Genomic DNA, 27,773 nt, shown 5'->3' with positions numbered 1-27,773 from the left:
TCATCAGTTGGATGGTGCTACACAGGAATATGTGAGAATTCGTGTGAGAAAGGTGATGGGTGCAGACCTGTGTGACTGGCAGGTGTGGGGGAGGTTTGAGAGAAGCTTTTGGCTGAAGTGATGTCAGATGCAGGAGCTGAAGTGTGATGTCTGTCTGGATGGAAGAGCACACACGCCTCTGGGCTGCGGGAAACAGATAAAGGAGGAGGTGGACAGACGTGAGTCGTGTCTTAGGAATGGTAGCAATTCAGGCAGACCCAGGATCAGGCTCCCACGGGGGAGGAGTGGATATCAGGACCCAGGGAGCGTGGGGCGGGGGTCATGCCCAGGCCTCTGCGGGTCTTGCTCTTGTGTCAGCAGGGCCCTGTGCTTGCCCTCCTTAAAACTTTCCTGATCCATAAAACGGGCACGACAAAATCCACCTTGTGACACTGAAGCTTAAATGAGATGATGTACATGGTGTCTTCCTTCCCTTCCTGACACATCCTAGACTCACAGCTATGGTAGCAGCGACAGACTGGATGGAATGCTGGAGCCGCTTTGCGCCTGGTGAAGCCACATGGATTTGTGCAGTGCTGGCGACTGTCTCTGAAAGCCTTTGGTCATGGCAGTGGCAGCCTGGAGTGGCTCCTGGCATACTTGAGTCTGTGGAGTGCAAGGTTGACTGGAGCTCCGGGGCCATTGATACTATCCAGGGGTGAGCTGATGAGGCCCTAAAACATGGGGGGAAGGCCGAGAGGACTTGGCTGCCAGAAGCATTGTAGATTTCTGGCTTCGAGAACTTGCTGACTTATGGACATAGGAAGGTAAACCCAGATGGCTCCAAAATTGTAAGTCCAGAAGAAAGGTGGGAGGGTACAATTGCTGACTAGGTCATGGTTGCCCTGTCCCTTTGTTTCTGGCCATCGTTTCTCCTCCCTCCCCCTGCCTTTGTGGGCTGGAGGGCCTGAGCCTGCACAGCGGTCTATTTCATGATGACAATGGCCGATTATTACCCTGCAGTAAGAAGTCTCTCCATTTTATTTGGCAGCAGTAGTTAAATAAATTTAAGGAGTGATGGTGTAGTAGTATTTGTTTTGTTTGTGCTTTTTTTTTTTTTTTTTTTTTTTTTTTTTTTTTTTTTTAGTGTCATTTAACTGAATGTTATTTCCAATTTCACTGATCACTTTGAGAGGCCAAAACATGCTTTGATTTGTTATTTTGTGTTTGAGCTAGTTTATTGCCTCACAGGAATGCCAAGTATTCTGTTGTCACACATCATTATGTATCTCAAATTGTGTTACTATAATACTTAGCTGAATTACCTCCCTTATTTTGGCTTTTAAAAATCTAAAATCTGTGTGAAACACAGGATGGTGCATCTCCATTGAGGGTTGTTGAGAAGTGTGACTTTTCCTGGCATGCTTGAGAATCAGTGACATTATTTTATAGAAACACTTTGTAACTGACAGCAAAGCTAGAAGCTCCTGTAAAGGGCAGAGTAGGCAACGTGTGATGCTTTGAGGGCCACAGAAGTCTCTGCATATATTTCTTTTGTGAAAACTTCAACGTGTAAAAATCCCTGGCCAAGGCTCGGTCGGGGATCATGGTTTGCAGACCCTTAACAGCAGTTTAGCTGAAAGCTGGTCTCCCATGCGGTGAGCAGGAGCCCACCTCATTGCTTCAGCCAGGAAGATGCTGCCCTCATGCTGGAATTTACTTCAAACAAACTTGAAAGCTCTGGCACCGCTGCTCATTTCCATACTGTTGCAGGCTATCTAAAATACGGAGGATGCCTTGGCGTTTTGATTTTGTTACTCCTCTTGAACGGCTCTGAGATGGCTCATCGCGAGTTAGACATTTGCAGAAATGATCAAGCAGAGCTGCAGTCATCTTGCAGATCAAGTGAAGTTTTTTCTGAAAACTCGTTACAGGCTTAAATTTCTGATCCCATTCCATCCACTGATCTTGTATGATTGGTTTCTTTTTGTACCCATTTGGGTCTATGAAGCGTCTCCCCACCGTGGTAGAAATTTAGCTCTGATATTGTGCGTGAGTCGGTATCCTCACTCCTCATCTGCGAGGAGAAAGTGCTGCAGGTCCTGTGTGGTTTCCATCCCCTCCCTGCACGCGGATGGATTGGGAGGTATTTGTGGTGTGTGAACTTGCTACCCCCAGAGCCTTCTGCTTCATTCCCTGGACCGCTTTCCTCCCTCCTCCCTCCTGACTCACTCCCCTGGACCACACTTCTCCCTCCTGGTTCACTCCTTGGGCCGAACTCCACCCTCCTCCCTCCTGGTTCACTCCCCTGGGCCCCCACTCCTCCCTACTCTCCTGGGCCACATTCCTCCCTCCTGGTTCACTCCCCTGGGTCCCCAATCCTCCCTCTTGGGGGCTTGGTAGTCTCTGATGTGCTTGTGCCAGCACGATAAGGCTGAGTGGCAGCTCCAGGGCTGCGGCTGCTCACGCAGCTGTGGCATGAGTGCAGAGAACTGCGGGGATGCAGCTGCCCTTGCTGTGAGGCTTCGAGTGTCATAGTCGATATGGGAAACTGGGTGGGATGTGGATGTCCCAGGAAGGGACAGGAGCCTCCCCTCAGCCTCTGTCAAACAGTTCTCAGCCAGGCGTGGTGGCTCACGCCTGTAATCCCAGCACTTTGGGAGGCCGGAGCGGGCAGATCACCTGAGGTCAGGAGTTGGAGACCAGCTTGGCCAATGTGGTAATTTTTGACGCATTAAGGATTAAGGAAAATGACTCACACTAGTTTGCCTTGCTTTTTAATTGATAATTGGTATACCCCAGTAGTCTGAACTTGTTAAGCAACCATTCTTACCGAAAGACTAATCTTTAAAAGTCTCTTCCTCTTGACACGTCTTTGGCTGCTGTAATCAAATGCAATGTAATCAGCACTGGTTAATGGCTTTCCTTGCTTGGCTAACAAATGCTCCTCAAAAACTTTGATTTCTTGTTATTTTCATTTATAATTATGTTTTAAGCCTTCTAATTTTTCTAGCTTTCCTGCAAGTTGGGAATAACTGTGATGGGTGCTTAGTTTGGGATGTTGACGTACACTCTATGCCCAGCTACTATGCCATTGTGTGAACACTGATTTCTCACTTTCTCATGAAGACTGATTTCACCTAGTTTGGTAAATTCTATTAATTTTAAGGAAGGGGGTGGAATGCAACTGCTGTTAGGAGGCTTTTCTAAGGATCGAGGAAATGTTGCCCTGATTATTACCATTACAGAAGGCACATAAAAATACGTGCTGCCTTCAGTCATGATGAATCTGTAAGTCCGCATCTGTGACTGCAGAAAACGGCAGCCCCAAATCTTAAAATCGTGTGGATGCACCAAGCCCATCTGCAGGGCACTGTGGAGCAGCCTGCATTAGCCGAAGTTGGCCCACAAGCCCTGAGGGATGGTGTCTGAGTTATGATAAGGCTCTGACTTGGGATTAAACAGGCCTCCAAATAGTGTGATATTCTAAACAAAGACATGATACTGCCCAGGGAGCCCAGTGGGCACCTGTAGGCAGTGTAGGTGAGAAAAGGTTCCAACGAAGATTCCTGCAGCTCAGCTAGGAGGATTCTGTAAGGCAGTAGACACATCAATGTTCACATAGGAGTGTTGAGCTATATTCATTCCTTTTAAGCAGCCAGGCTTGGGTGTGTTTTTAGGGGCACTCACATGGCGCGCTTTCCACCCTCACTGCCGGTTGTGCCTGTTTGATGTTGCGGACTTCTGTGTTAAGTGTGTCCACTCTCCAAATGTATCTCTGTCTCTAGAATATTTTAGAGTAGACCATTTATTGTTTAAACGCTTGTTTTTAGTGAGGAAGAAATCTTTAAAATGGGCCATACAGACCCTGCTATAAATGTTGAACAATGGCACGTGTAATGTTTAACACGTAGTGTTTAAAGTAGAAGACAGTTTAATTTAGAAATCCTGTTGGAATGCCAACTTAAATTACGACCATCTGTACACATATGGAAAAGAATGAGAGTGAAGGTACAGAATTGGAATTTTGTCTATTTTGTAGAGATTCTGTAATGTATCAGGTACAAGTCTCACTTCATGATTTAAATGCATGAAGCTGAAATTAGAAAACTTGACAAAAACATGCCTTTGAATAGTGAGCCTTTATCCTCCTTGAAATAGTGATTCATTCACTAAAACGTCCACCTGCAACTTTGTCAAATACATTTGTTGCATTAGTCCTCAAGTGAGCTCAGTTTTCCAGACAGACAGATTATTACTGTTTAAAGTTTGTCCTGATGATGTTGGTGAACAGGGAAAATCCTTTGACGTGGATCCTCTGTGTGTGTTACACATCAGACGCGGCCTGCCCAACCCTCTGCCTGTAACTGGGAACCTTGACTGTCAGGATCATTGTAGAGAACCTTGAGGAAAGGAAAACAAGCCTCTGGAGTAGCAAAAGATGTAGCTGATTTCATGCAGTAAAACTTACACATTTTTCTTTAAAATGCTTCCTTCGGAACGTCAGCTTGCTGACTATCTTAGAATCGCTGTAGTCCGCTGACAGCAGTCGTGGGAACAGGTGCATGGCCTGGCTGATGCAGGAGGGTCTCAGAGCAGAGCCACACTCCTGACACTGAAGGAGGGGCTGGAGCCATCACGCTCGTGACTCGTGCAGATGGCCTTGGCTGACCTCCAGAAGAGAAAACGTCAGTATCCAAGGAGGAAAAAGTCTATTAATTTCATGAGTGTTTGCCTTCGCAATGGCTAATGCCCTGAGTTTGTGGCACCTGCTGTCTCTGGAATGAGGAGTCTTCCCTTCCTGGCAGACAAGCTCTAGATGGGAACAGGAGCTGTGGTTGCTGGATTGAAGAGGTTTCCTTCTTGGGGAGGTGGTCTTCGAGCCTGACATGAAGGAAGCTGTGACTGGCGGGAAAGGGCCTTGGAGACAGTGTATTTACCAGGAGGGTCGGTGACTGAGAACCATCCTGTTCCGAGTGTTGCCATTCTGGTTCTAGAGTAAACTTGGGGAGAAACAACAGCCAAAAGCCCCGAGGAATATTCTGTGATGTTGATGACATTTGGTAGATTTGTTGCTGAGACTCTGAAATGAGAAGCCCTGGAGGTGCAGGTCTATCAGGCCATGCGACGTGAGACAGCTGCTGCTTCAGGGGTTCGAGTCCCCGTGCCAGAGGCTCAGTCCTGCAGAGACTTCTGCACAGTGGGCAACTGATGCCTCCGGTTGATTGTGAGTCCCCCAGATGAATACCCATGAAAGGTTCCGTGTCAGCAAAGAGTCAAACTCTGTGAAGCATTCGGAGATTTATTCTGAGCCAAATGAGTTACCATGGCCCTTGATACTGCCCTCAGGAGATCCTAAGAACGTATTCCCAAGGTGGTCAGAGCCCAGCCTGGTTTTATAGCTTTTAGGGAGGCATAAGACAATCAATCAAATAAATGTAAGATGTACATGGGTTTGGTCTGGAAAGGTGGGACAACTGGAAGCAGGGGTGTCCAGGTCATAGGTAGATTCGAAAATTTCCTGATTGACAGTTGGTTAAGAGAGTTGTCAGATAAGGGGTTGTGGAGACCAAGGCTTTGTCATGTGGAGGAAATCCTCCAGGTAGCTTTGGAGAGAATAGATTGTAAATGTTTCCCATCAGACTAAGCGTCTAAGTTCTGTCTAATTCCAGAAGGGAGGTAGGGTGATGAGGCAAGTCCGACGCCCCAGCGATCATGGCCTGGACTAGTTTTTCAGATTAGCTTTGGAATGCCCTTGTCAAAAGCAGGGGCTGTTCAGATGGGCAAAGGGGCTTCGAATTCTAATGTTTTTAAAACCAGAAAGTGATTGTGTTTTTTTCTGTGGATGACAGCCAGTGTGGTAATTATTTTATTAGCAGATTAATTTGGAAGTCAATGTGTTTTCAAGTATGTTAATTATTAAATCATCAACAAACAGAGAAGGGCTTACTTTGAAACCAGCCTGAGACTCAAGAGGCTCATCAAAGAAAACGATGGACTTGGGAGAACTGATTCACGTGTTTACTGTGCCAAGTTTCAGACATTACGAGAAGTCTGTGCTGATACATTGTGACTTGAGAACTTAAATCTTGATGGACTCTTAAGAGTGAGGCTTTTTTTTTTCTTTTCTTTTTAAATGGTCAGTGTTTCTGTCTCCTGTGTTTTGTCTTCCAGCCGCTGAGCACTTTAGCTTTGTGTTCACGTGGCCTTGTTCTCCGAACCACCTGCTTTGTGGCTCCTCTGTCCTGCCCACCTTGATCGCGTCTTCCCTGCCCCGTGGGTTTTATCCCGAGGACTGTTCTCCGCTGTGGGGAGGGGAGGATCAGTGGACACTGGCTTTACCGACTCATTTTCTGTGTAGCTCTCAGTTTCTCAAAATCTTAATTGTCTTGGATTCCCTGTGAAACTGGGAGTCAGGCCTTGGGCGCAGTGCTGGGTGGCCTTGGGCGCAGTACTGGGGCAGGAGGGAGAGATGAGAACAGGAAGGATGGGTTTGTCAGGGGAAGGAACCCCTTGCCAAATTCCTGTGTCTGTTTTAGGTTAAAGATGAATGGCCGGATGGTGGATGTCTCACCTGCTGTGGCTGGACCTCGCTGTGCTGAACCCTGAGCAGGGGCCCCAGCAGCTGCCTCCTGCCAGGCCGGGGCCACAGGGCTGGGCTTCTGCCTCTGGGAGGGCTCGTGCCAAGGTGCAAGGGTCTGCACCGCTCGTGTGTGACCTGAGGGGCATGTGGGAAGCTTTTCTGTGCTCCTCACCTGGGAGAAGTTGAGCTCATCTGGGCTAGAGCCTCTGGGGAGGTAGGAAGGCAGAGGCCTGGAATTCCTGCTTTCCCCAGACAGCAAGAAAGCTCAGCGTTGCACCTGCTCTGAGATGCCCTCAGCAGCCATATATAGTTGATTTTAACATGACGGAAGGTGCCAATTAACCCGGCTCTGTGGAGAGCTTTGAGGAGTCCAGGCCCTGGGCCCCGGGCTTTTTAATATGTTCCTTCCTGAACAAAAAACAAAAGATCCCTGTGGCTGATGTCGACTGCGTGGGGTAGGACATGCCGAGCTTGGGTGGGGCTTGCCCCTGAGTTTCCTTGGTGCTCCTCCCAGCCCCCACGGATACCAGCCTCTCCAGGCCGAGGCTTGTCCTGTTTAGACCCTCGTTGGTGGGGTCTGTGGTCCTGGATCGAGGGCCCAAGCACTTCTTTCATATTATTATAAATGATTCACCAGAGATGCACGGCTGTGCCCAAACATCTCACGAGCATGAGATACAGCCAGTGTCGCCGCCGCAAGCTCATAATTCTAGTGGAAAGAGGAAATTTTACTTTTAATGTGCTCGTGTGACTCAGATGCAAATATTCAATTCCCATTAAACTTTCACGACCTTGAGATCCTCTGAGATTCCTTGGAAAGCCGTTCCTTGGCCCCACGACTAACTCTCCTGTGGAAGGAGGCTGGGGTGGTCCGCGGGGTCTGGGATCCTGCTGCGTTCTCCAGGATTCCTTAGGTTTCATCATTAGTCCCAGCTCTTCAGCAGATGGAGCTGATTGACTCTGACATTTCCATTATATTGTTCTTGTGTTGCCTCAGTTAACTTAGAATAACCAGTATTTACCAGAAATAATTGATGGCGAGATGGGAATTATTGGTGATTCCCTGACATAGGCAGCCTGTATAGATAAGCGTGTTACACGGTGTCTAATTTCTGAGATGTTGGTCCACACCTTCTCAGGAGCACACTTTCAGGGGTAGATTCCTGTGCAGGAGAAGCTGCTTTTCCCCGAGACGCGGTGGCGGCTCCTGCACTGGCATGGCAGGGTGGCTGTGTGACTGGGCAGGGCTGGACATGCTCCTGCGCTGGGCGCCCACCTCCGCCCTACATCTGTGTCGAGGGTGCCTGCCTTTGTTCCCCCAGGTCGAACTCATAGAATTGTATACCTTCCTGACACATTCCTGCATAGAGATGATTAGATCTGGGGGCTGAATCTCAATCTGACATGCATGTAGGTAAATTATTGACGTGAATGACTTGGGTCCTCCACCTTCAGGGTCAGGAGGCACGAGGTGGGTTTGGAGACAGCTGCCTGGCTTCAGGAAGTTTCTCTCAGAGCCTGTTTCTTTCTCTAGCAAAGTAAATGATGCCTACCTCACCGGGCTTAACACACGCTCAGTACTCAGATGCTGTCTGATCTTTGTTATAGTTAGTATTTGGGGAACAGCGTGGCTGGTAAGAAAATGTGTTATCTTTACAATTTATACAATGTCATACAAGGCAAGCGTGAAACCGGGACACTACCTTAATCTGAAGATGCTGGTGCTTAGTCTTCTCCTCAAGCATTTTGTTGTCATTCTGGCGTGTGTCAGCCAAGTCATATGACGGTACCGCGTGCGTGATGCCAGCTCAGTTACCTTGGAATGGGGAACCTGAGGCTGCCAGGGAGCATCCCTCCTGCCTCCAGTCCTCGGGGGTTTCTCTCTCTCTCTCCTTTCCTCTGTCCCTCCCTATCCCCCAATCTTCCTCACCACTCCTGCTCCCCTCCCTACCCTCCTCACTTACTCTACAACAGAGGTCCAGACTTTGACAAATCCCAGCTGGGCCTATTTATCGCTTGGCTGGGAAAGCAGAGGGAAAGGGGCCCAGTTACTACAAAAATAGAGAATTGAAATAGAATGTGAGCTATTTTTGCGTCTTGTTTTTTATTTTATTCTGAATATAAAAGGCAAGTGTCAAACAAAATCGGTGCTAACTGCGCCACTCAGCTCCGAGTCTGCTTTGTCGGGGCTCCATGGGTTCCCACGCCCTGGCCTTCTCCATGAGCGTCTGGACACGCCGTGGCTGTGAAAGGAGCATTCAGTTATGGTCCTTTGAATGTTGCAGAGTCATGTTTAATAAAAATCTTCACGTTTACCCACAGCCAAGTCTTGATTTAATAACAGGTACTGCAGGTCTCTGGGTAGGGCTGAGCCTCTGTTTTAGAAGCAGCTGCACCATCTGAGGGGCAGGTCCGTATGGGCTGGCAGGCGGCCTGGTCCTTGGAGCACAGGGTGTACCTGACTCAGTCCTGGCAGTGGGGGGCCTTGCAGTTCTAGGATGTAGTGATGCAACCTGTGGCATAAATAAAAAGCCTCATGTGCCCCCATGAGAAGCTGGGGCTTCCCCTCAGTAGTGTGGTGTGCTGTGTTTGTGATCGTGCAGATGTAAAAGGGTGAGGGAGATGTCTAAAAACCAGGCTCCCAAAGACAGCCCTTCATGTCTGGTGCTTTCATGTGTATATGCACACGTGTTTGACGCGTGTGCACCTTCACACGTTCACCTCTTTCATGCATGTACACCTGTTCCTGTGTTCATACACCTGTTTCGCGCATGCGCCTGTTTCGCCTGTGTATGTGCCTGCGCGTTCACCCTGTATTGCGTCATACGTTGTATTTTACATATTGGGTATTTTCAGTTTGTATCGTGAGCTTGTAACGACGTCGTGAAGAAAAGAGGGGGCCCTGGCAGCCTTTGGCTCTGAGAAACGTGATGTCACGGGAACAGATGAGACAGCCCGGGTGAGGCCGGCAGAGGCCATCGTGGCCTTGGGAGTCCGTGCACATCCACTGTCTGTCGCTGTGTGACAAGTGACCCGAAAACCTAGGGGCTTAAGGCAACATACACGTACGACTGTACAGCTTTTTCAGGTTGGAAATTCAGGGCAGCCCTGCTGAGCGGCTCTGGCCCAGTCCCCCGGGTCACTGTGAAGATGCTGTCCAGGGCTGCAGCCATCTGTAGGCTCAGCTGGGCTGGAAGTTCTGCTCCAGGATGCCGTGCTGACGTGTCTGCGGGCAGAGGCCTGGTCGTCCACACCTGGCCACTCCCCGGGGCTGCCAAGTGCATTCCTGCCCAGGGCCGCTCCTTTCCCCAGAGACGTAGCAGTGCTGGTCTTATGCCCAGCGTCAAGGTGGCCGGGTCAGGAGCAAAGACTTGTTTCCCCTACTCGGCGGCTACTCCTGCAGGGCTGGGAGACAGTGGAGGTCGCGCAGGAAGGTGTTCGCTGAAGACCGTGCTCTGTGACTTGATGGGTGTTCCTCCCAGGAGAGTGAAATGGAGACTGGACGCCGGAAGCAGCATCCTGCGTGACCCCATGTGTAGTGGGGTCACAGCAGAGCTAAGTCCTTCCTTTACAGATACTTTTCAGAGTCTACCCGCCTTTAGATTCTCTGATTAACGTGTCTGAGGAGGGTCCCAGGAGTCTGCCACCTGCCAGGCCAAGGAGGTTCCCTGCATGTGGCTCTCCCCTGACACCTTGAGAAACGTGACTCGAGAGAATCACCGAAGTTTCCTAAATGAGTCACCTGCTTTCTCTTCTCTTTGCTTTCATGCCCCCCCAGGGTAGGTCAGTCCTGTCCGCCACAGCGATACCTGCATGCTGGAGTTCCAAGGAGTTTGGGGGTGTGTCGGGTCCCCCAGGGAGATTCGGTGACTGAGGATGCTGTCATAGCAGCCAACATGTCCTTATTGTTTTCACTTTGAATGAAGTTCAGTTACTAGGTTTTCTGAGGCACAATGATGTCCTTGTGAAAAATTGGTGATCAGGGAAGCAAGCAAGTGTGGGAAAATGATCCTGCCCTTAAATCTAAAAAACGATGAAACAGCAAAGAGCCCTGAAGAGCCCATGAACCTCCTCATGGGGCGGTGAGGAGACACCTCAGTAATGGCTTTAAAAAAAAGTGATAATACTGAAGAAAAGGTAAACTAAATTTTGGGTCTCCTATGGGTAAAGAGATTGTGGCTTACATTTTGGATGTATGCGTTTATATACTTATTTATTTTTCTTTGTTGGATTTAGAATTAGTTGAAATAATTGTGTTTTTTTAATTTAAAAAAATGGGGTATACGAAGTCTAATCCCTTTGTGATATTTCTGTACTGTGAGACTCCACATACAAAAGTGAAGCCCAGACTGTCTGTCTCTAACGAACCAGAGAGAGGTGGTCATCTCCTGCAGGCCGGTCTGGTCTCCAGGCATCTGGCCATCCTCCCAGTCTTGGGCACACCTGCATCACTGGTGCTTCCTGCCAGACTGTGACTCTGCCCAGGTTTCAGGAGCACCCGGAACTGTTTTCCTAGGGGCTCCTGCTTTGTCCTGGCTCCTGGAAGCACAGGCTTTTGACGAAGGACTCTCCCCACTGCCAGGTAAATTGGTGATTGCCCCACAGTCTGTATTTGTCACATGGGGCACAGAGAGTCTGGGCGTGCTGTCCTGGCCCTGGAGCCAGCTCTAGGACTGCCCGGCGGCATTGCCTCCACCCCTCATCTGGGAACAGGGCGGTGGGGAGGAGAAGGGAAGCAGGGTCTTGACCCTTCTGCGTCTCGAGAACACGGGAACACATCGTCCCATTGCCTCACACCATTCACAGCCCAAGCTTGTGTGAAGTATTATTTTATAACCTCCCCTGACAATAATGTATTTTATATAAGCAGCACATAAAGTGGTAATTTAATACCCTATCGAGCAGGATTAAACAATAAGGAGCAGATATCACTGTAGAAAAGTTACTTTATCCGGGAAACATTTATCTACTGCAGGTGGATGTGAATCATGGCTTCCTCCTCGGTGGCTCCTGATGAGCCTGTGAAATTCTGTCCTGTTCACCACTGTTAGTTATAAGCTACACCTTTCCTTCTATGACGTTACTTACAAGCTCTACCTTTCCTTCTATGATGTTTATTTCTTGCCTGTTCAGCACTGTTAGTTACAAGCTATACCTTTTCTTCTGTGATGTATATTTCTTGAAGGCATGGACTAAATCCTAATTCCACAGTATTCGATGCACATACTCAAGAGATACTTGTTTGAATGAGTGGATTAATAGAAAATAGAAGTGGTGACTTCACTTTATTTCATTATGTCAAACTTTGTCTACACGGAAAATTTTATGGTCCTTTGGAAAAACAGGGCCTCTGTGCAGGGTTGTTAGAGATTGTGAGAATGCTGCAAATGGCTCTGTGGCTCTAGGCTCACAAAGGGCTTGAGGGACTTGGTGGCGCACCTGTGTTGAAAACTGAGTTCTGCAAATCCATTGGAGTGACCTGCCAGCACCAGCACACACAGCCCTCCTTCCCAGTTGATTTCTGCACAGAGGCTTCTTCTGAATGCCCCAGGTGAACGTGGGTTCAGCCAGCACTGCTGGGCTTCCACAGCAAGCCAGGGTGCTGCAGGGACGAGAGAGAAGAGGGGCAGGACCAGGATCTTCCTGGGCCCCAGTGCCCGTGTGGGGACGCTGCCTGGCCTGGCTTTTCTTGGGGAGGTCAGGGAAATGATGGCATGGAGGGACTGTTGGTATGAGTCGCTTGCTCAAACATAGATCCCAGGTCTGTGTGGGAGGCAAATAGAAATTTATGTGGGTATCATCAGTAACATAGCAAACATGGGCTTCTTCACTAGGGTGGCTGACCCTCTTGCTCATCTGCTGAGCAAAGGCCCGGCCCGGCCCGGCCCGGCCCGGCCTGGCCTGGCCTTCTACGCCTCCACAGTGAGCTTTTCTCAAGCTCTGTCCACTCCATGGAGATGGCCGGAGCCAGGGCAGATATGGGGTGTTTTCCACTTTTTATTTATTTTTTCTTTTTTGAGATGGAGTCTTGCTCTGTCGCCCAGGCTGGAGTGCAGTGGTGTGATCTCGGCTCAGTGCAAGCTCCACCTCCCAGGTTCACGCCATTCTCCTGCCTCAGTCTCTCGAGTAGCTGGGGCCACAGGTGTCCGCCAACACACCAGGCTAATTTTTTTGCGTTTTTAGTAGAGTCAGGGCTTTACCGTGTTAGCCAGGATGGTCTCAATCTCCTGACCTCGTGATCCACCAGCCTCGGCCTCCCAAAGTGCTGGGATTACAGGCGTGAGCCACTGCACCCGGCCAGGTATTTGTCAGTTTTTGAAAGCTACATTTAAAGAATGAAATAGACCGAACAGAATTACTTCCTTTTGAATATTTAATACTCAGTCTACCAGAACACTTAAATATAGTTAATGTATTCAAATAATAAGAAAGAACTTTCCCTCTGTTCCAAAGAAAAAGTATAAACAACCTTTTACTTGTCAGGGATTTCACTATGTTTCTAAAAAGCCAGCAAGCACTTTTCCTGAAATAGACCCATCTCTTCCTCTGCATAGACCCTATGAACATCTTAGCTACATTTCTGCTGTATCTTAATGTGATAGATTGTAGAAAATTCCTTGCTACTGGAACTTCACGATGCTTTCCTTTGAAACATCAAATAGAAAGTATGGATAGTAAATCTCAGACTAGTTGCAATTATCAGTCTTGGTAGAGCTGCCACCCACAGCCTCTGTCAATTACAACAGAGTGTGTCTCCCCAGCAACCCGGATTAGATTGCGGACCAAGCCAGGCTCACCCAGGATTCAGTGCAACGTCTTTCAAAGCTGTAGTCACTGCCCCTGGAGGAGACTTGAGAATTCCTCCCTTTGATGCCTGTGCATGGCTGTTCTCAGATCACAGCAGCTGCAGCAGCATCTCAGAGGATGCCAGCAGGGGTGTCCTGGGTAGTGACACCACGGTAGGGGCCTGCAGTGTCTGAATGAAATGGGCCGTGAAAGTGAGCACCCTAGAGGAGTCCACAGCCACGTTTCAAAGGTGCAGTGGCCCGAGGTGAACCCCAGAGCACTAAGGAGCCTGGAGTTGACCTGTCACGACTTCATTGAGAGAGCTGACTGAATTCCGTACCTGTGCGGGCAAAATATGGCTGTTTGCGCTTGGCCCCTTCTCAGTCCAGGGCTAGGGAGGTTGTCTGCACAGCTAGTGGGAGCTTAACTTTGTGCACACTCGGGGTTGGGTCCCACTCCTTTCTGTGAGCCCAGGGAAGATAGACACGCCGAGCTCTCCTGGAAGAGGGCCCTGACGAGTGGAAGCTGAGCTTCAAGATGGTCGGCCTTGTGGTGTGCGTGGCGGGTTCGGAGTCGGTGTGTGCTGAGTGGGGGCCCGGCTGCTGCTGTCGCTATTGGGCTCAGCAGACGCTGCGGGGGACGTGGCTCCTGTTGTACTTGGTGGTTTTCTCCTCACAGGAGTGGGTTTCCCTGCTGTGAAGGTGTCGGGGCTGTGACAGGCAGCCTGGCAGGAGGAAGACGCTCGTGGGGTTGTGCCCCGAAGCCCCCTTCCTCTTGAGGAGCATGAAGGGGGTTTGGGACCCTGCTTCCGGCTGCGCTCCCTTGCTAGGTTCTTGGCCTCGGGGGCCAGGAGAAGCTGAGTACAGGCCTGAAACCTGGACCCCTTCCACAGCCTCCGTGGCGTTTGTGGTGTTATGCAGGACGAGGCCCTTGGAACTCCAAGCCCTACCCTGGCATGCCCGCCCACTGGGGCGTCTTGGGCACCTGCTGTGTGCTAGGCTCCGTGGTGGGGTGGGCGGTAGCAAGGGCTGTGGGGTAGAGTGGACACGGTACGCGGATGATGAGAAGCGTCAGGGAGGCAGAGAGAGCACAGCTGAGACCTGCAAGGAGGGGACTGGCTGTGGGTGTTGGGGCTCAGGGAGCTGCCTCTACCCAGAGCCACAGTGGCCAGTGAGGGCAGAGCAGGGGACCGAGGCCCAGGGAAGCCGTGTGTATGGTTCGCATCAGGTGTGCGGGTCTGCCGGGCTGTGCGGCCCTTCTCAGTCCTGGCTGGGCCTGGGGTCCCAGAGGGAACGGAGGGTCTTTGCATCTCCCTCCTCTTGCTTCCCTGCTGCTTCCTGGTCAACGGATGCTTCTTTATTGCAACTCTGGCAGTTATTCTGCATATTAAGAGGAGTTTCACAAAATCATAGGGGGAGAGGCGGACTAGGGATTCATTTTTTTTTCTCCCCCTGATTTTACACGGAGCCTTCTACTACCCCTTAGTGTGGAGGCAGAGTGCAGATGCTCTACAGTTATCTATCCAGGAAGAGAAGAGCTGATGGGAAGTCACAGATCTGATCATTGCAATAACACTGACATTTTTAAGTGGGAGAATGCTGATGTCTATAATAATCAGAGTAAAACTTTAGTAGCTTCAACATAAAGATTCTGAGATGATCTTAGAGCCATTTCGTCCCTAGATCCTTCTGCAGTGTGGAGTGTGACATCTCTACCAGCCTCTGGTCAGTGGCCGCCTGTGGGTAACTGAATGCTTGAAGTGTAAATGAGAACTTCTAATTTTATTTAATTTTAGTCAAATTTAAATAGCTATATGGGCCGGGCACCGTGGCTCATGCGTGTATTCCCAGCAGTTTGGGAGGTCGAGGCGGGTGGATCATGTGAGGTCAGGTGTTCAACACCAGCCTGGCCAACAAGGTGAAATCCCATCTGTACTTAAAAATATAAATAAAATAGTCAGGCGCGGTGACAGGCGCCTGTAATTCCAGCTACTCGGGAGGCCGAGGCAGAAGAATCACTTGAACTCGAGAGGCAGAGGTTGCAGCAAGCCGAGATCGAGCCACTGCACTCCAGCCTGGGTGACAGAGGGAGACTCTGTCTTAAGAAAAAAAAAAGATTTTAAAAAACCCTACATGCCCCTAGTTGCCTCTGTAGGAGACGGCATGGTTCCAGAAGGTAGACTTTGTGTTGAGGACTCTGCAGCGTCAGGCTGGAGACAGTCTCCCTTCCTAGCAGCGTGGGCCCCTGGGCTGTTCTTCTACCAGAAGGGATGGTGGCGTCTCTGGGAGGTATCTGTAGACTCAGATCTGTGTGGATTAGTGACTTGTGTTACTCACAGATACTTAATTTTATGGGTAAATGAATACCTGGACTGGCTGCAACTTCAGGGCGAGATTCGGGAGTAGGGAGTGAAAAGTGACGACGGAACCCTGGGCTTGTCCTGCTGCCCCCAGGACCCGGTCGGGGTGCCTTCTCGTCTGAAGTCCCAGCACGTGGTCAGGGTACCCCTTGCCTCTGAAGCCCCCAGGAAGTGATCGGGGCACCAATCCCCTCTGAAGCCCCAGCACCTGGTCGGGGCACCCCTCCCTTCTGAATCCCCCAGCCACCTGGGCGGGGAGCCCCTCCCTTCTGAATCCCCCAGTACCTGGTCGGGGCGCCCCTCCCTTCTTAAGCCCCCAGACCCTCCTGGCCTGCGGTGCTGCTTCTCCAAATGCTGTCCTTGGCTGTTTTCCAGGAGTCACCTGCACCAGAGCAGGCTGCGTGTGTCAATTCTTGTCGGATCTGGGGTGTCAGTGAAGCTCATTTATCTTGTCTTCCTCCTCATGTGCCGTATCTCACCTGTTGACTGTCTGAGTTTGTGTGAGTGCGTGTTGTGCGTTCTCAGGCTGTACTCGGTGCTTAGGTGACAAGAACGTCTTAGAGCAACGGACTGTCTGCTCCAAAGGACGCTGGGCATGAATCGAGACACGGTTTACTTGTGGGGTTTAAATTTCCTGGGTGTTGGAGGCAATTAAGGGGAAACAAGGTCTAAAAAAGCCCCTGCAGATGAGGAAGGCAATAATGAAAAAAATTACTCTATACACACTTAGCAGATGATTTACTTTGTAGGTGAATTTTGCATTTCGGGAACTACTAAAGCTACTGTTTGTAGGGATTCCTTGATGAGCTTCTTGTTTTCTGTCTAGAAAGTAAAGTGGATCGGTTTTGCCTTTAATGCTGACTGACTAGAATCTACTTCCTTTTCCCCCCATTCACGTTAGGGTGGGGATTGGACTGGAAGAGCTGTAGGATCTCTTTATTTCTGATCTTAAATGAATTTTTTCTTCAATGCCCGGTTCTTTGGTTTGGGAAATGTGCTCAATTTGTACCGTGCTTTAAATGTACACAATGGTCGAAATTGCTACTTTTCTTTAAAGTTAGATATAACATCTTAAGTAAAATGTCATCTATAAATCAGGCACAGTCTGGGGCCTGGAGACCCCTCTTGTCACTTCCTTCCAGCTGTGTCTTCTTCCCTGGCCACATTGCCCCTGGCCACATCTCCTCCCCAAACCACGCCGTGTCATCCGCCCACCACCTCACCTCTGGTCACAACACCTCCCTCCCGGCCACATCACCTGTGGCCTCACTGCCTGCCTCCCTCCTTCCTGGTGGCCTCCGTGGCTCCCACTGTCTGCCCTCCCGAGGGTCTGTTCAAGACTCCTTCCCCGTTTTCCACTCCTGAGTGGGTCTCGGGGCCTAGATGTTTCACAGGATGCAAGTTTCTTCCCTTCCAGCCGTGGGTCTCTGAGCGACAACTCCAGAGAGGGCACTAAGCTCTCCTTACCTACCTGGGGGGCCCTGAGCCCTGACCACCGACCACCAGGGCTTTTCTGCAGTGTGTGGGGCAGACTCATGCATGAATTGGACTAAAAAGATGCTTCCAGGAATCCTTGTTTTAAGTGCACTGGAGCAGAGATGGGGAGAGGGGACCACCTGGTTTGCTCAGAATTTGGTCCTGATCACAGCCAATGAGGCAACATAAGCACCTCCTAAATGAAGCATTCCACAGACTGATTTTACACATGACAGAAAGGCATCACACAATGAGTGAGTTTGAGCTGCATTTGAAGGAAGAACAGGTCCCTGTAGGTGGAAATGAAAGGTAAGCGTGACCCAAGCCATCAGCAGCAGCGGGGGTGGGGTGGTGCAGACTCCCCATGGATGGTGGGCATGGCTGAAATGCAGGAGAGGGCAGGGGTGCGAAGGAACGGCAGGGCGGCAGTAAAATTCCCCTGCAGAGAGGGGACGTGACTGAGATATTATCACATGTATACAACTGAGAGATGATTTGAGGAGGATTTCTGGGAGCCTGTGGGAAGAGCACGTGGTCATCATCAGTTCTCGGGATCTCTTTTTATGAAGTGAAAATAGTCTTGCCTCTGCCTATCTTGTGAGCTGTTGTGACGATCAAATCAGATAATCTTCAGCGAGCCTTGTAAATGCTAAAGCTTATGACAGACTGTTCCAGCCCCCTTGTCTCTACCCTCCTTTCCTCCTGAGTAACGTGAACCCTGCTGGGTACCTCACTATCTGCCTGGTTTCCTCCTCCATAACGTGAGCCTTGAGTACTTGCTGGGTACCTCGCTGTGCACCTTCCTTAGTAACGTGAGCCCTGAGTATTTGCTGGGTACCTCGCTACCTGCCGTACAGCTGGCTGTAGAATTGTCAAACGCACTTGGCTGGCACATAAGCAGAAGTGCTCGCTGGGCCTTGGGAGGGCTTTGTGACATGTGGGTGCCTTCTGTTCCCTGTTAGGCTGGAGCTGCAGGAGCCCCCCTAGACCAGATAGAGGACCAAGGCTGTGGCCTCGGGGTGGGGGCTGGGGGAGCTCCCTGGGTTTATTGTGTGGGTGAGAGCAAACTTCAGTCCCGCTGTGGCATTGGGATTCAGGGTTCCTTCTGGAATGTTCTGAGTGAGAAACAGGAAGTGTGCACAGGTGCGTCTTCTGTGGATTTTATGGTTATCTCTTGGGAGAGCACTGGTGCCTCTGAACTATGAACCTGCAGAACCACTTCTTCCACTAACGGCCGCCTTTATATAAAGAATGACTTACAAAAGATGCCACTTCAGATGGAGGTATTTGCAGGTGTGGCCTGAAAAATGAACAAAATGACTTTCATCTCAAGGAAAGTACCTTACATTTTTCCCAATGATAGACATTTGAGCTTTCCAGTGAATATTAAAACATAAAAATCTTGTGTCCACCACTTTCTCATGTGACCAATGGTGATACTGACGTGGGGGTTTTTTTTTTTGTTTTGTTTGTTTTGTTTTTTTTTTTTTTTGGGGGGACATATAATGTGGAAGCCGCTCATAACTCTGAACCAGTATTTTCTAACCAATGTGTGATTACAAAATCGTGTGCTGGTAAAAGCCATTCAAGTGCAAGACCGACCAGTCGACTTAGAAGGAATTGGGGCAGAAAGGCCCGTCGACCAGAGCACAGACTCTGTGTTGCAGACAGCCTGTACGGAAGTGCCACTTGTTACATTTGGCAGCAGAGAATACCTAAAATGATCTGAAAACACAATGAAAATACTGCTTCCTAATTGTATATCAGTAGGGGGTCGGACTTTCTTCATAAACTTCAGCCATGGCTCTGCAGCCCACTGAACGCAGATGCAGGTATGAGAACCCTGCTGTCTGAGGTGCAGAGATGTTAGGTGTTTTCACAGTAGCACAAACTGTTGCCACGCTGCTGCTTATTTTGGAAAATGGTTTCTTCTTTAAGACTGTGTTAAGATGTAATGACTTTATCCTTGTAAAAGAAACTAAATTATGTTCTTTTTTTTTTTTTTTTTTTTTTTTTTTTGAGACGGAGTCTTGCTCTGCCACGCAGGCCGGAGTGCGGTGGTGTGACCTCAGCTCACTTCAACCTCTGCCTCCTGAGTTCAAGCGATTCTCCTGCCTCAGCCTCCCTAGTAGCTGGTACTACAGGTGTTCAGCACCATGCCAGGCTAATTTTTGTATTTTAGTAGAGACGGGGTTTCACCATGTTGGCCAGGCCGGTCTCGAACTCCTGACCTCAAGTGATCCACCTGTCTCTGCCTCCCAAAGTGCTGGGATTACAGGCATGAGCAGCCACCACTCCCGGCCTGATGAGAAAGCTTTTTTGTGCTCTTTAATAAAGTGCAAAGGGTTCCTGAGACCCAAAAGTTTGAAAACCACTGGCTTAAACCGACAAAATTGTCCATGATTCTTCAGTGTATCTTCTAATCTGTTGATGGAGAGAGGACAGCAAGGGTTGCTTTACTTTTTTCCTTTCACAACTCAATGGTGCTGGGACAACTGGGGTATCCACATAGAAAAGGATGGACTGGACCCTTCCTCACCCTACACGCAAAGCTCAACATGGTTCCAATGTAAGGAGCTGACTGAGACCCATTCTGTCAGTCTGCTGGGTACCATAACGGACACCACAGACCGTGCGACTTAGACAATAGCATCTTATTTCCTTTTTTCTGGAGACTGGAAGCCTGGGATCAAGGTGCGGGCAGGGTTGGATTCTCTGGGGCCTCACCCCATGCTTTGTAGACAGCTTCTTCTCTGTGTCCTCACAGGTTTCTCTTACGTGTATGCAGCACTGAGGACTGTGTCTAAATTCTCTTAAAAGAACACCAGTCATACTGGATCAGGCCCTACTTTTAAGATCTTATGGGACCTAAATTGCCAAGTTAAAGGCCCTGTATGTAAATACAGTGACATTTTGGGTTTCCGGGGTTGTGACTTTAACATGGAATCTTGGGGGAGGGGGACAGTTCAGCTCATAACACCTTTAGGGGAGAATCCTGGAGAAACTGTTAGGTTGGATTAGGCAATGTTTCCTTGGCTGAGACGTCTAAAGCTATAACAAGCAACTGAAGGGAAAAAGACGGTATCAAAATTAAAAATGTTCAATTCAGAGGATACTATTAAAGTAAAATGACAACCCACAGAACAGGATACATTATCACGATAAGGACCTGATATCAAGAATATATTCAAAAACTCTTAATAAAAATCCAATTTAAAAATGGACAAAGGATTTGAATAGACACTCTCCAAAGAAAGACCTATAAATGCCTTAAAAAGCACATGAGATGTTTAGCAGAATTCGTCATCTTAGAAATGGAAATCAAAACCACCGTGAAATAACACTTCACAACCACCGTGATGGGTGGGTAAAACCCCAGTATTGGACAGTGACATGTTGGTGAATTGGGGAAAACTGAAATCTTGATATATTGCTAGTGGGAGGGGAAGTAAAATGGTGCAGTTGATTTGGAAAAGTCCGACAGTTCCTCAGAAAAGCATGAAAACACCGTACGACCCAGCAATTTCACTCCTAGCCATATGCTCAAGAAAACTGAAAACATTTTTCCAAAAAGTATGTCATGCCTGAATCTTCACAGCAGCATTATTCATAGTAGTAGAAACAGTCCAGGTGTCTGTCAACCGGTCACTCACTGAGATTCCACTCACCTTAGACGTGAAAGATGTCAGCACCGAAGGTCACACCAAAGGTCATGCACTGTACGATTCTCCTCACAACAGGTGTCCAGAATGTGCAAATCCAGAGAAAAGGAAGTTGGCTGGTGATTGCCAGGGGCTGGTAGAAGGAAGGAGCCAGGTGCTGACTCTTAATGGGTTCAAGGTTTCTTTGGCCTGTGGTGAAAAAGTCCCGGAATTACATACTAGTGGTTGATGTGCAGCTTTTAGAATATGCTAAAAAGACTGAATTGTATTCTTTAATATTGGGGCTTTTGTGCTTTGTAAATTGCTTTTCAATTTAAAAAGGAATTCAAGAAGTTATTTGGTGTTGATATGATAGTATCCAAAACAAGTTACTATGTAACTCACGTCCCCAGCGTTAAACTTCATTTTCTGAGGATCTTGAAGTGTTTGAGGCTAGGAGACACAACGATCCTATACTGTATGTTACACCCCATCTTACTGATTTCTATCTCACATAACCATATTCAGGAAAAACCGACATGTAAATGTGAGCTGAATGCTATGCAGAGGCACATTCCTCTTACCCGGATGATCTTTAGTGGTACAGTAAGAGATGAGATCATAGCAACGTTAGTTTAGTTAGTTTAATTTCCATGGCAACAGGAATTTGGCACATGGGATGAGTTAGATCTCCCTGCACAGCTCCTAACGGGGTTGCCCATTTCTGTGTGGTGTCTGTGTATATTCTCGCTGTGGAAATAAGTGATAGCGCCTGCACAAACACTTGTCCAGAAGCGCACACGAAGCTGGTGAAGGCAGAGGACAGGCGAGAGGGAAGCATGGCTCAGCCCTGGCAAAGAAGACCGTTATTCCAAACGCAAAATATTCAGGAACACAATCCTTGGGAAGACTGGTGATGTCTTTAGACCTCACCACTATCGGGTTGTATCTGTGCAGCCAGTTACCAGAGCCGCAGAACGGCGTGTGTTGGTATTGGTGTCATCACTCAACGATTCTGACTTTTCCTGGTGCTGAGGATGACTGCATATGGCAGAAGCAAAGTGCTAATCTAGCACAGGTCATCATATCCAAGTTCTTTTCTATGAAGGCGGGCAGGGTTAGGAACCACCCCACCCCACCCCACTCCCCAATCCTATAAGAACTGGGATCTGATGATCTGTGCTGTCGAGAGAGGCAGGGTTAGAACACCTCATTCCTCAATCCCATTGTTGAAAATAATAGTTGGATTGGGAGGGTTTTTACTCCTAAGGTTGAAGCCGTGCATTTCTGGAGCCTGGGCTGTCAGTCATGGTGGCTGGGGAATGCTGGGGCTGCGGTTGTCTGGCTGCCGGTAGCCCTGCTGGTGGGTCCTCCCTCTTTGACACCGTTCATTTCTGAAGCTTGCTTTCCCCGGTGTTGGAAGTAGCAGCACTGGAAGAATGGCCGCCTTCCTACAGTGAAGCTCTGGCAGGAGAGGAGAAGATACGGAGCGTCTGTTCAAGGACGTGACGTTCTGGGCACCGCACCATGCGTTCTGCTTCTCAGCTGTGCCTCCTGGTTGATGTTACCATCACCTGGCATTTCCCAGGAGGTAACTCGCGAATGCCACACTGATGGAACAGTGCGGCTCGAGTCCAGGGCCGCTGGAGCACATCAGCAAGGTCAGGCTGGACGCATGTGCTTGCTGACAGGAAAATGACAGGAAATGTCATGTCAGTTCAGGAAAATGACAGGAAATGTCATGTCAGTTCAGGAAAATGACAGGAAATGTCATGTCAGTTCAGGAAAATGACAGGAAATGTGTTTGCTGACAGAAAAATGACAGGAAGACGACAGGAAAGAGGCCCATGAGGAGAGGAACCAGTAGATTCAAGGCAGTTAACCGAAGGAGCGAGCCATCACAGGCTGGGAGGACACCCCAGCCACAGTGGATGTCAGCGGTGGTGGCTGGACTCGGGGTCCGTGAATGTTGCATGATCGAACGTGTTTGGTACATTCTCAGCTCCTGCCCAGGTGCCTCCCAAGCATCGGGTGTTGTGGCTCCCCACACCCTTCCCATCTGTGTGTAGCATGACCACCACCTTCCTACCGTGTGTTTGTCCTATCACGGCTGCTGTGCCTAACGGACGCTTTGCTTTCCAGCTACTTTCCTATAACCAAAGCCCTTGAACGACTTTGCGTTTCAGAGACGACAGGGTATTAGTTTTTCATGATTGCTCTGAGGATTTCCGAAAGCAAATGTAACTTACAGGATGGAAGATATTGGAGACAGTAATTATAGATGACTTTTCTCAGTTTTTTGATTGTGGTAAAGTTACACAGCACTCTATTTTTAACTGTATGGTTTTGTGGCATTAAGTGTGTTCACACTGTCGTGCTGCGATCACCGCCATCCATCTCCAGAACTTTCTGGTCTCCCCACGCTTGAAACTCGGTCTACCAAACACTAGCTCTCCTCCCGCCCCAGCTCTGGTAAGCACTACAGGTTGCTTACAAAATAAGCTTTTTCAATAAGAGAAGGGGCAAGGAAAAGAGCTCTAAAGACTGTCTTGAGATTTGAGGAAGTGTTTTAGGTTTTGTTGTGTGGTTCCCGGTGTAAAGGAACTATTGAAGACGTGGGAAGGCGAAGGTCTGTGATCTCAGGAAGTGCTGGGCTGGGCAGCTTTCCCACTGTGACGGGGACACTTGCCCTCAAACCTGCCTGAGATAATCGCGTGAGGATGGTGCTGCATTGTGACAGCTCTGAACTTGGTCTCCTTGAACGTTGCCAGGTACATAAGCTTTGGCGGTTACCATCTAGTGTCTGTGGGAGACCTAGAATTTGAACATTGTTGACTTTAGGACACACTCATTTTATAACACTCTACCTGTTCTCATCAGTAGGAAATATGCTGTGTCCTTTTTTTTTTTTTTTTTTTTTGAGAGGGAGTCTCGCTCTGTCGCCCAGGCTGGGGTGCAGTGGCCGGATCTCAGCTCACTGCAAGCTCCGCCTCCTGGGTTTACGCCATTCTCCTGCCTCAGTCTCGCGAGTAGCTGGGACTACAGGCGCCCGCCACCTCGCCCGGTTAGGTTTTTTTTTTTTTTTTTTAGTAGAGATGGGGTTTCACCGTGTTAGCCAGGATGGTCTCGATCTCCTGACCTCGTGATCCGCCCGTCTTGGCCCCCCAAAGTGCTGGGATTACAGGCTTGAGCCACCGCGCTCGGCCTTTTTTTTTTTTTTTTTCCCTTAATATTCTGTGTTGCTGTAACAGTAGTTGCAGCGGACGCTACTTCTGGTTCATGGTCATCACCAAACACAAGCTTCAGGAAACCGTGTGAAAAATGAAGGGGAAAGTGCTTTTCTGCAAAGGGCTTTTTTGAACATCCTGTTTTTTTCTGGAATATCTGTTTTGGTGTAAAACGTTTTCATATTTAGGGGTTTGTAACGTGTTTTATACTGGTTAGCTTTGAAACCCCATGTTTTTGCATGCCATGGGGCTGCTTTATCCTGTTATTCTATGATATAGCAGGTTGGCAAAACTATTGGTTATTTCACTTTAAAAACCAAAGCAGCTTACAGATTGAGTGTGATTCTTGTAAGAATTTAATTGTAACATTGATTTGTGTTCAACAAGCTTACTGGAATGGCTAGATCCGTGGACAAAAAGATAAGAACATGTCAAGTCTCTGGGCCAGGAAGGACTTCCAAATAATACAAGTGATACACATTAATTTCTTAACAAAAGATTAGATTTAGTACATAACTGTTTAAAACCTCCATATTTTCTATTATAGCCATTCCACAGTGCCCATGGGGGTGGGCTGCAGGACTGCCTATGGAATCCAAGGTCTTTGGGCGTTGAGGTCCCTGCAATAAAATGGCATCGTGTTTGCATATGACATATGCACATCCTCCTGCAGACAGTCATGTCAGGGTTGCTCGTAACAGCTATACCATGGACATACCATGCGAGTAGTTGTTTAATGAATAATAAAGTCTGAATGCTTAGTACAAACACATTAAAAAATATGTTGATCTATGGTTGGTTGAATCCACAGGCCTGGAACCCGGGGAGAGAATACAAACTCTAGAAGCAAAACGAACAAAGCACTTGAGGTCAGCAGTGACGGGTGTGGGATCACACTGAATCTCATGTGTTTTGCTGTCTGTGTCACTGTGTCCCGTGTAAACGGGAATCATTTGTAGCTTAAGGTAAAATAGGTAACAGGAAACACTACAGAGTGGGCACGAAGGCGCGCCCCTCATTACCCCGTGTTACAGCCAAGCGTCTGCCTCCTAGGGAAGGATTTGTTCTGTGGGGAGACTAGATGTTGATGATTTCCGCATGTGTGAAGGGAAACTCCCTCCGAGAAGCGTGGCTTTGGCCGGAGCACATCAGACGAGAGTTAGCGTGGCATGGAGTTTCCACAGTGGCCCTCAGGCCTGCTGCTTCTCTCCTCTCCCCACCCCTGGCCCTGACGCTTACCAAGGGAGGCAAGTTCAGCTCCAGCTGAGCCCCGCACAGGGCTGTGGGTCTCTAGGGCAGGTGCCCACCTTCGCCTGAACAGGCTGTGTCAGAGGAGGGTCTGGCTGTACTTGAGCTGTGAGAGATGCTCTCAGAGATCCAGCATCCTGAAAACCCAGGTGCTGAAGGTTCCTCCTCTTCCACCATCCTGCGGGGAAGGGGGTCTTATCCTGCTTCCCCTCAACCCGAGCTGACTTCTTGTCTGTTCTGTACACCTAGGTTTTCAGAAGAGTTTTGTTAATCATCTAGCAGACAAACAACCATAAGGTGACAGCCTGGGAGGGTAGACGGCGCTGGAAGGTAGTTTCCTGAATAACAGCGTTCAGTTTCCTGTTTTGCCATCATTTGACCCAAGGCCCCAAGATAATTGAAATATTGTCTGCCAAACACCGATTTTTTATCTGAGTTTTTTTTTTTTCTTTTTAAGTTATGGGTGCAAACTTATAACCAGGGACCTGACAAAAGAGAAGGATTTATTTGCAAAGTGAATGTCGGGGATGGTTGGCATTTGCCAACTCTGACTAGCAGGGACCCAGGCTGCTTCCGTTCTGCCGCCCGACTCCTGACCCTCCAGCTCCTGCCCCTGTTCCCACCAGCAGGAAGAGGAGCGGGAAGGTGCCTTTTCCCCTTTAAGGGGGTGAGGTGAGAGTTGCACCTGCCACTTAGCTAGTCCCTGGGGTGATTCTCCAGCATGGGTGGGAGTTGGGTTTGGAGGCCTGAGCCCCGTGAAGCTGGGGTTGCTGTTCCCTGAGCAGCAGGAAACTGGACTCTGGGAAGTGGGGTCAGAGGGTAGCATCCTCAGGAGGGGCCTCTCGTCCCGTTTGACATCTTCACTGCAAAAGGGGGTGTGGGCTTCATGGTCCATTGACAAATAGAACGTTACTTTTTTTTTTTTTTTTTTGAAGCACATAGAACCCTAATTCCTTTGGCTTTTACTAAAGTGGCATTTTGTAATTCCACATGATTTCATTGATATACTCGCAGGAGAGAATGCTTCCTGTAAACCAGAAGGATCTCTGCGACAGTCCTCGATCCATAGAGAGTTCATTTTCCCAAGGTTATAGACACAGCCTTAGGGAGGGGTTGAGGACACACTGCGGCAGCCTCAGGAGGTCCTGGACATGTGTCCAAGGTGTTTGGGGCACAACTTGGTCTTACACATTTTAGGGAGACGTGAGGAATCAATACATGTGAGACGTACGTTGGTTCAGTCTAGGAAGGATGGATGGCTCGAAGCGGGGAGGGATTTCCAGGTCACAGGTAGATCAGACAAATGCATTTCTGGTGCATCTTTCCAGAGGAAGCAGTCAGATCCGCATTTATCTCCGTGTGCAGATGGTGACTTTGAGTTCTGTCCTCTGTCCATGAGGAATTTCCTTGTGGATCGGTTGTGAGGGAGGTACGTGGCTTTTCCCCCCACCCCCAGTAGCTGTCTCTGTTAGGAAGAGCATGGGAGGCAGGTTTGGTCTAAGCTCTTCCTCACCTTGACGTCCCTTTAGCGTAGTGATTTTGGGGTCCTGAGATGTAGTTTCAACTTCATGTTTCTGAATACACTGGCACTCTAAACAGTGTTGTAGGAGGCATCTAACTTACTTAGAAGAAGAAGAATATTTGGAAACACTTGAGCACCTTCGTCCTTGAGAGAACCAAGCCTTTGTTTAGTTTGCTTTGCCCTGAGGCTGTTACGCTGTCCCGGGCTGTGCGGCCTTAGAAAGCTGTGCCCCTGTGAGCTACTGCCTGTGGAATCTGGTGACTTTGAAGTTAATCCAGCAGCTACATATTTTGGAAAGCAGATTCCCTCTTAAAGTGTTGGTGATTATGATTCTAGCACTAGAATTTCAGTGTGTGTTTTCCACCCTTCTTACTTTGTCTCCTCATACACTGAGATGCTGCTGCATTTGCCCTTAGGCTTCACTGAGGGAGGGTCAGTTCTGACCCTTTCTTAGATATTGATCTTGAACGGACAGAATCGAGATTCAGGAAAACTCTCGAGCTGGGAGAGTGTGCTGATATCTATGTAAGTGGGGTTCATGTGTCAAACTCAGGTTTAAGAAAAACCAATTCTAGGCTGGGCATAGTGGCTCACACCTGTCATCCCAGCACCTTGGGAGGCTGAGTTGGGCAGTTCACTTTTGAGCCCAGGAATTCAAGACCAGCCTGGGCAACATAGCAAGACCCTGACTCTACAAAAAATTAAATAGGAGAGGTGATGTGCACCTGTGGTCCCAGCTACTCGGGAAGCTAAGGCTCCCCACACACAAAGTATCAATTCATGCAGTGGCCAGTTCTGCTGGGACCACCTGTTAAGACTACTCTGGGCCTCATGGTTTGAGAAGCGTCTGTCCAGGGTCGAGAGGGAGTAGCTTGAGGGCCTAGAAGCCAGTTCTTGTGGTTGAGCGTGATTGCGGGTGTGGAGTTGGGGGCAGGGCTCTCCACGGCATGAG

General features: G+C 48.8%; 1 protein-coding gene and 1 long non-coding RNA gene across 5 annotated transcripts in view; one reads left to right on the top strand and one right to left on the bottom strand.

The window, feature by feature from the left end:
- Window positions 1-27,773, top strand: part of LOC139361574 (uncharacterized) — a 158,136-nt gene that overhangs the window by 105,548 nt on the left and 24,815 nt on the right. The window lies entirely within an intron of this gene.
- Window positions 11,468-27,773, bottom strand: part of LOC139361570 (disco-interacting protein 2 homolog C-like) — a 60,680-nt gene continuing 44,374 nt past the window's right edge. The window contains exons 4-5 of one of the 4 annotated variants that reach the window (XM_071090150.1): window positions 20,852-21,034; window positions 11,468-12,164 (exon numbers count right to left, since the gene is read on the bottom strand). In XM_071090150.1, the coding sequence (XP_070946251.1) occupies window positions 20,853-21,034 (182 nt within the window). In that variant the 3' untranslated portion in view covers window positions 11,468-12,164; window position 20,852. Of the gene's footprint in view, window positions 12,165-12,783; window positions 12,885-16,032; window positions 18,484-20,851; window positions 21,035-22,336; window positions 22,509-27,773 lie in introns of those variants that run through there. The other 3 variants (XM_071090149.1, XM_071090148.1, XM_071090152.1) reach the window with 3 other exon arrangements.

The sequence above is a fragment of the Macaca nemestrina genome, unplaced genomic scaffold (genome assembly GCF_043159975.1).
Source record: "Macaca nemestrina isolate mMacNem1 unplaced genomic scaffold, mMacNem.hap1 Scaffold_63, whole genome shotgun sequence".
NCBI classification, from domain to species: domain Eukaryota; kingdom Metazoa; phylum Chordata; class Mammalia; order Primates; family Cercopithecidae; genus Macaca; species Macaca nemestrina.
This window is presented reverse-complemented; position numbering and strand designations above follow the sequence as displayed.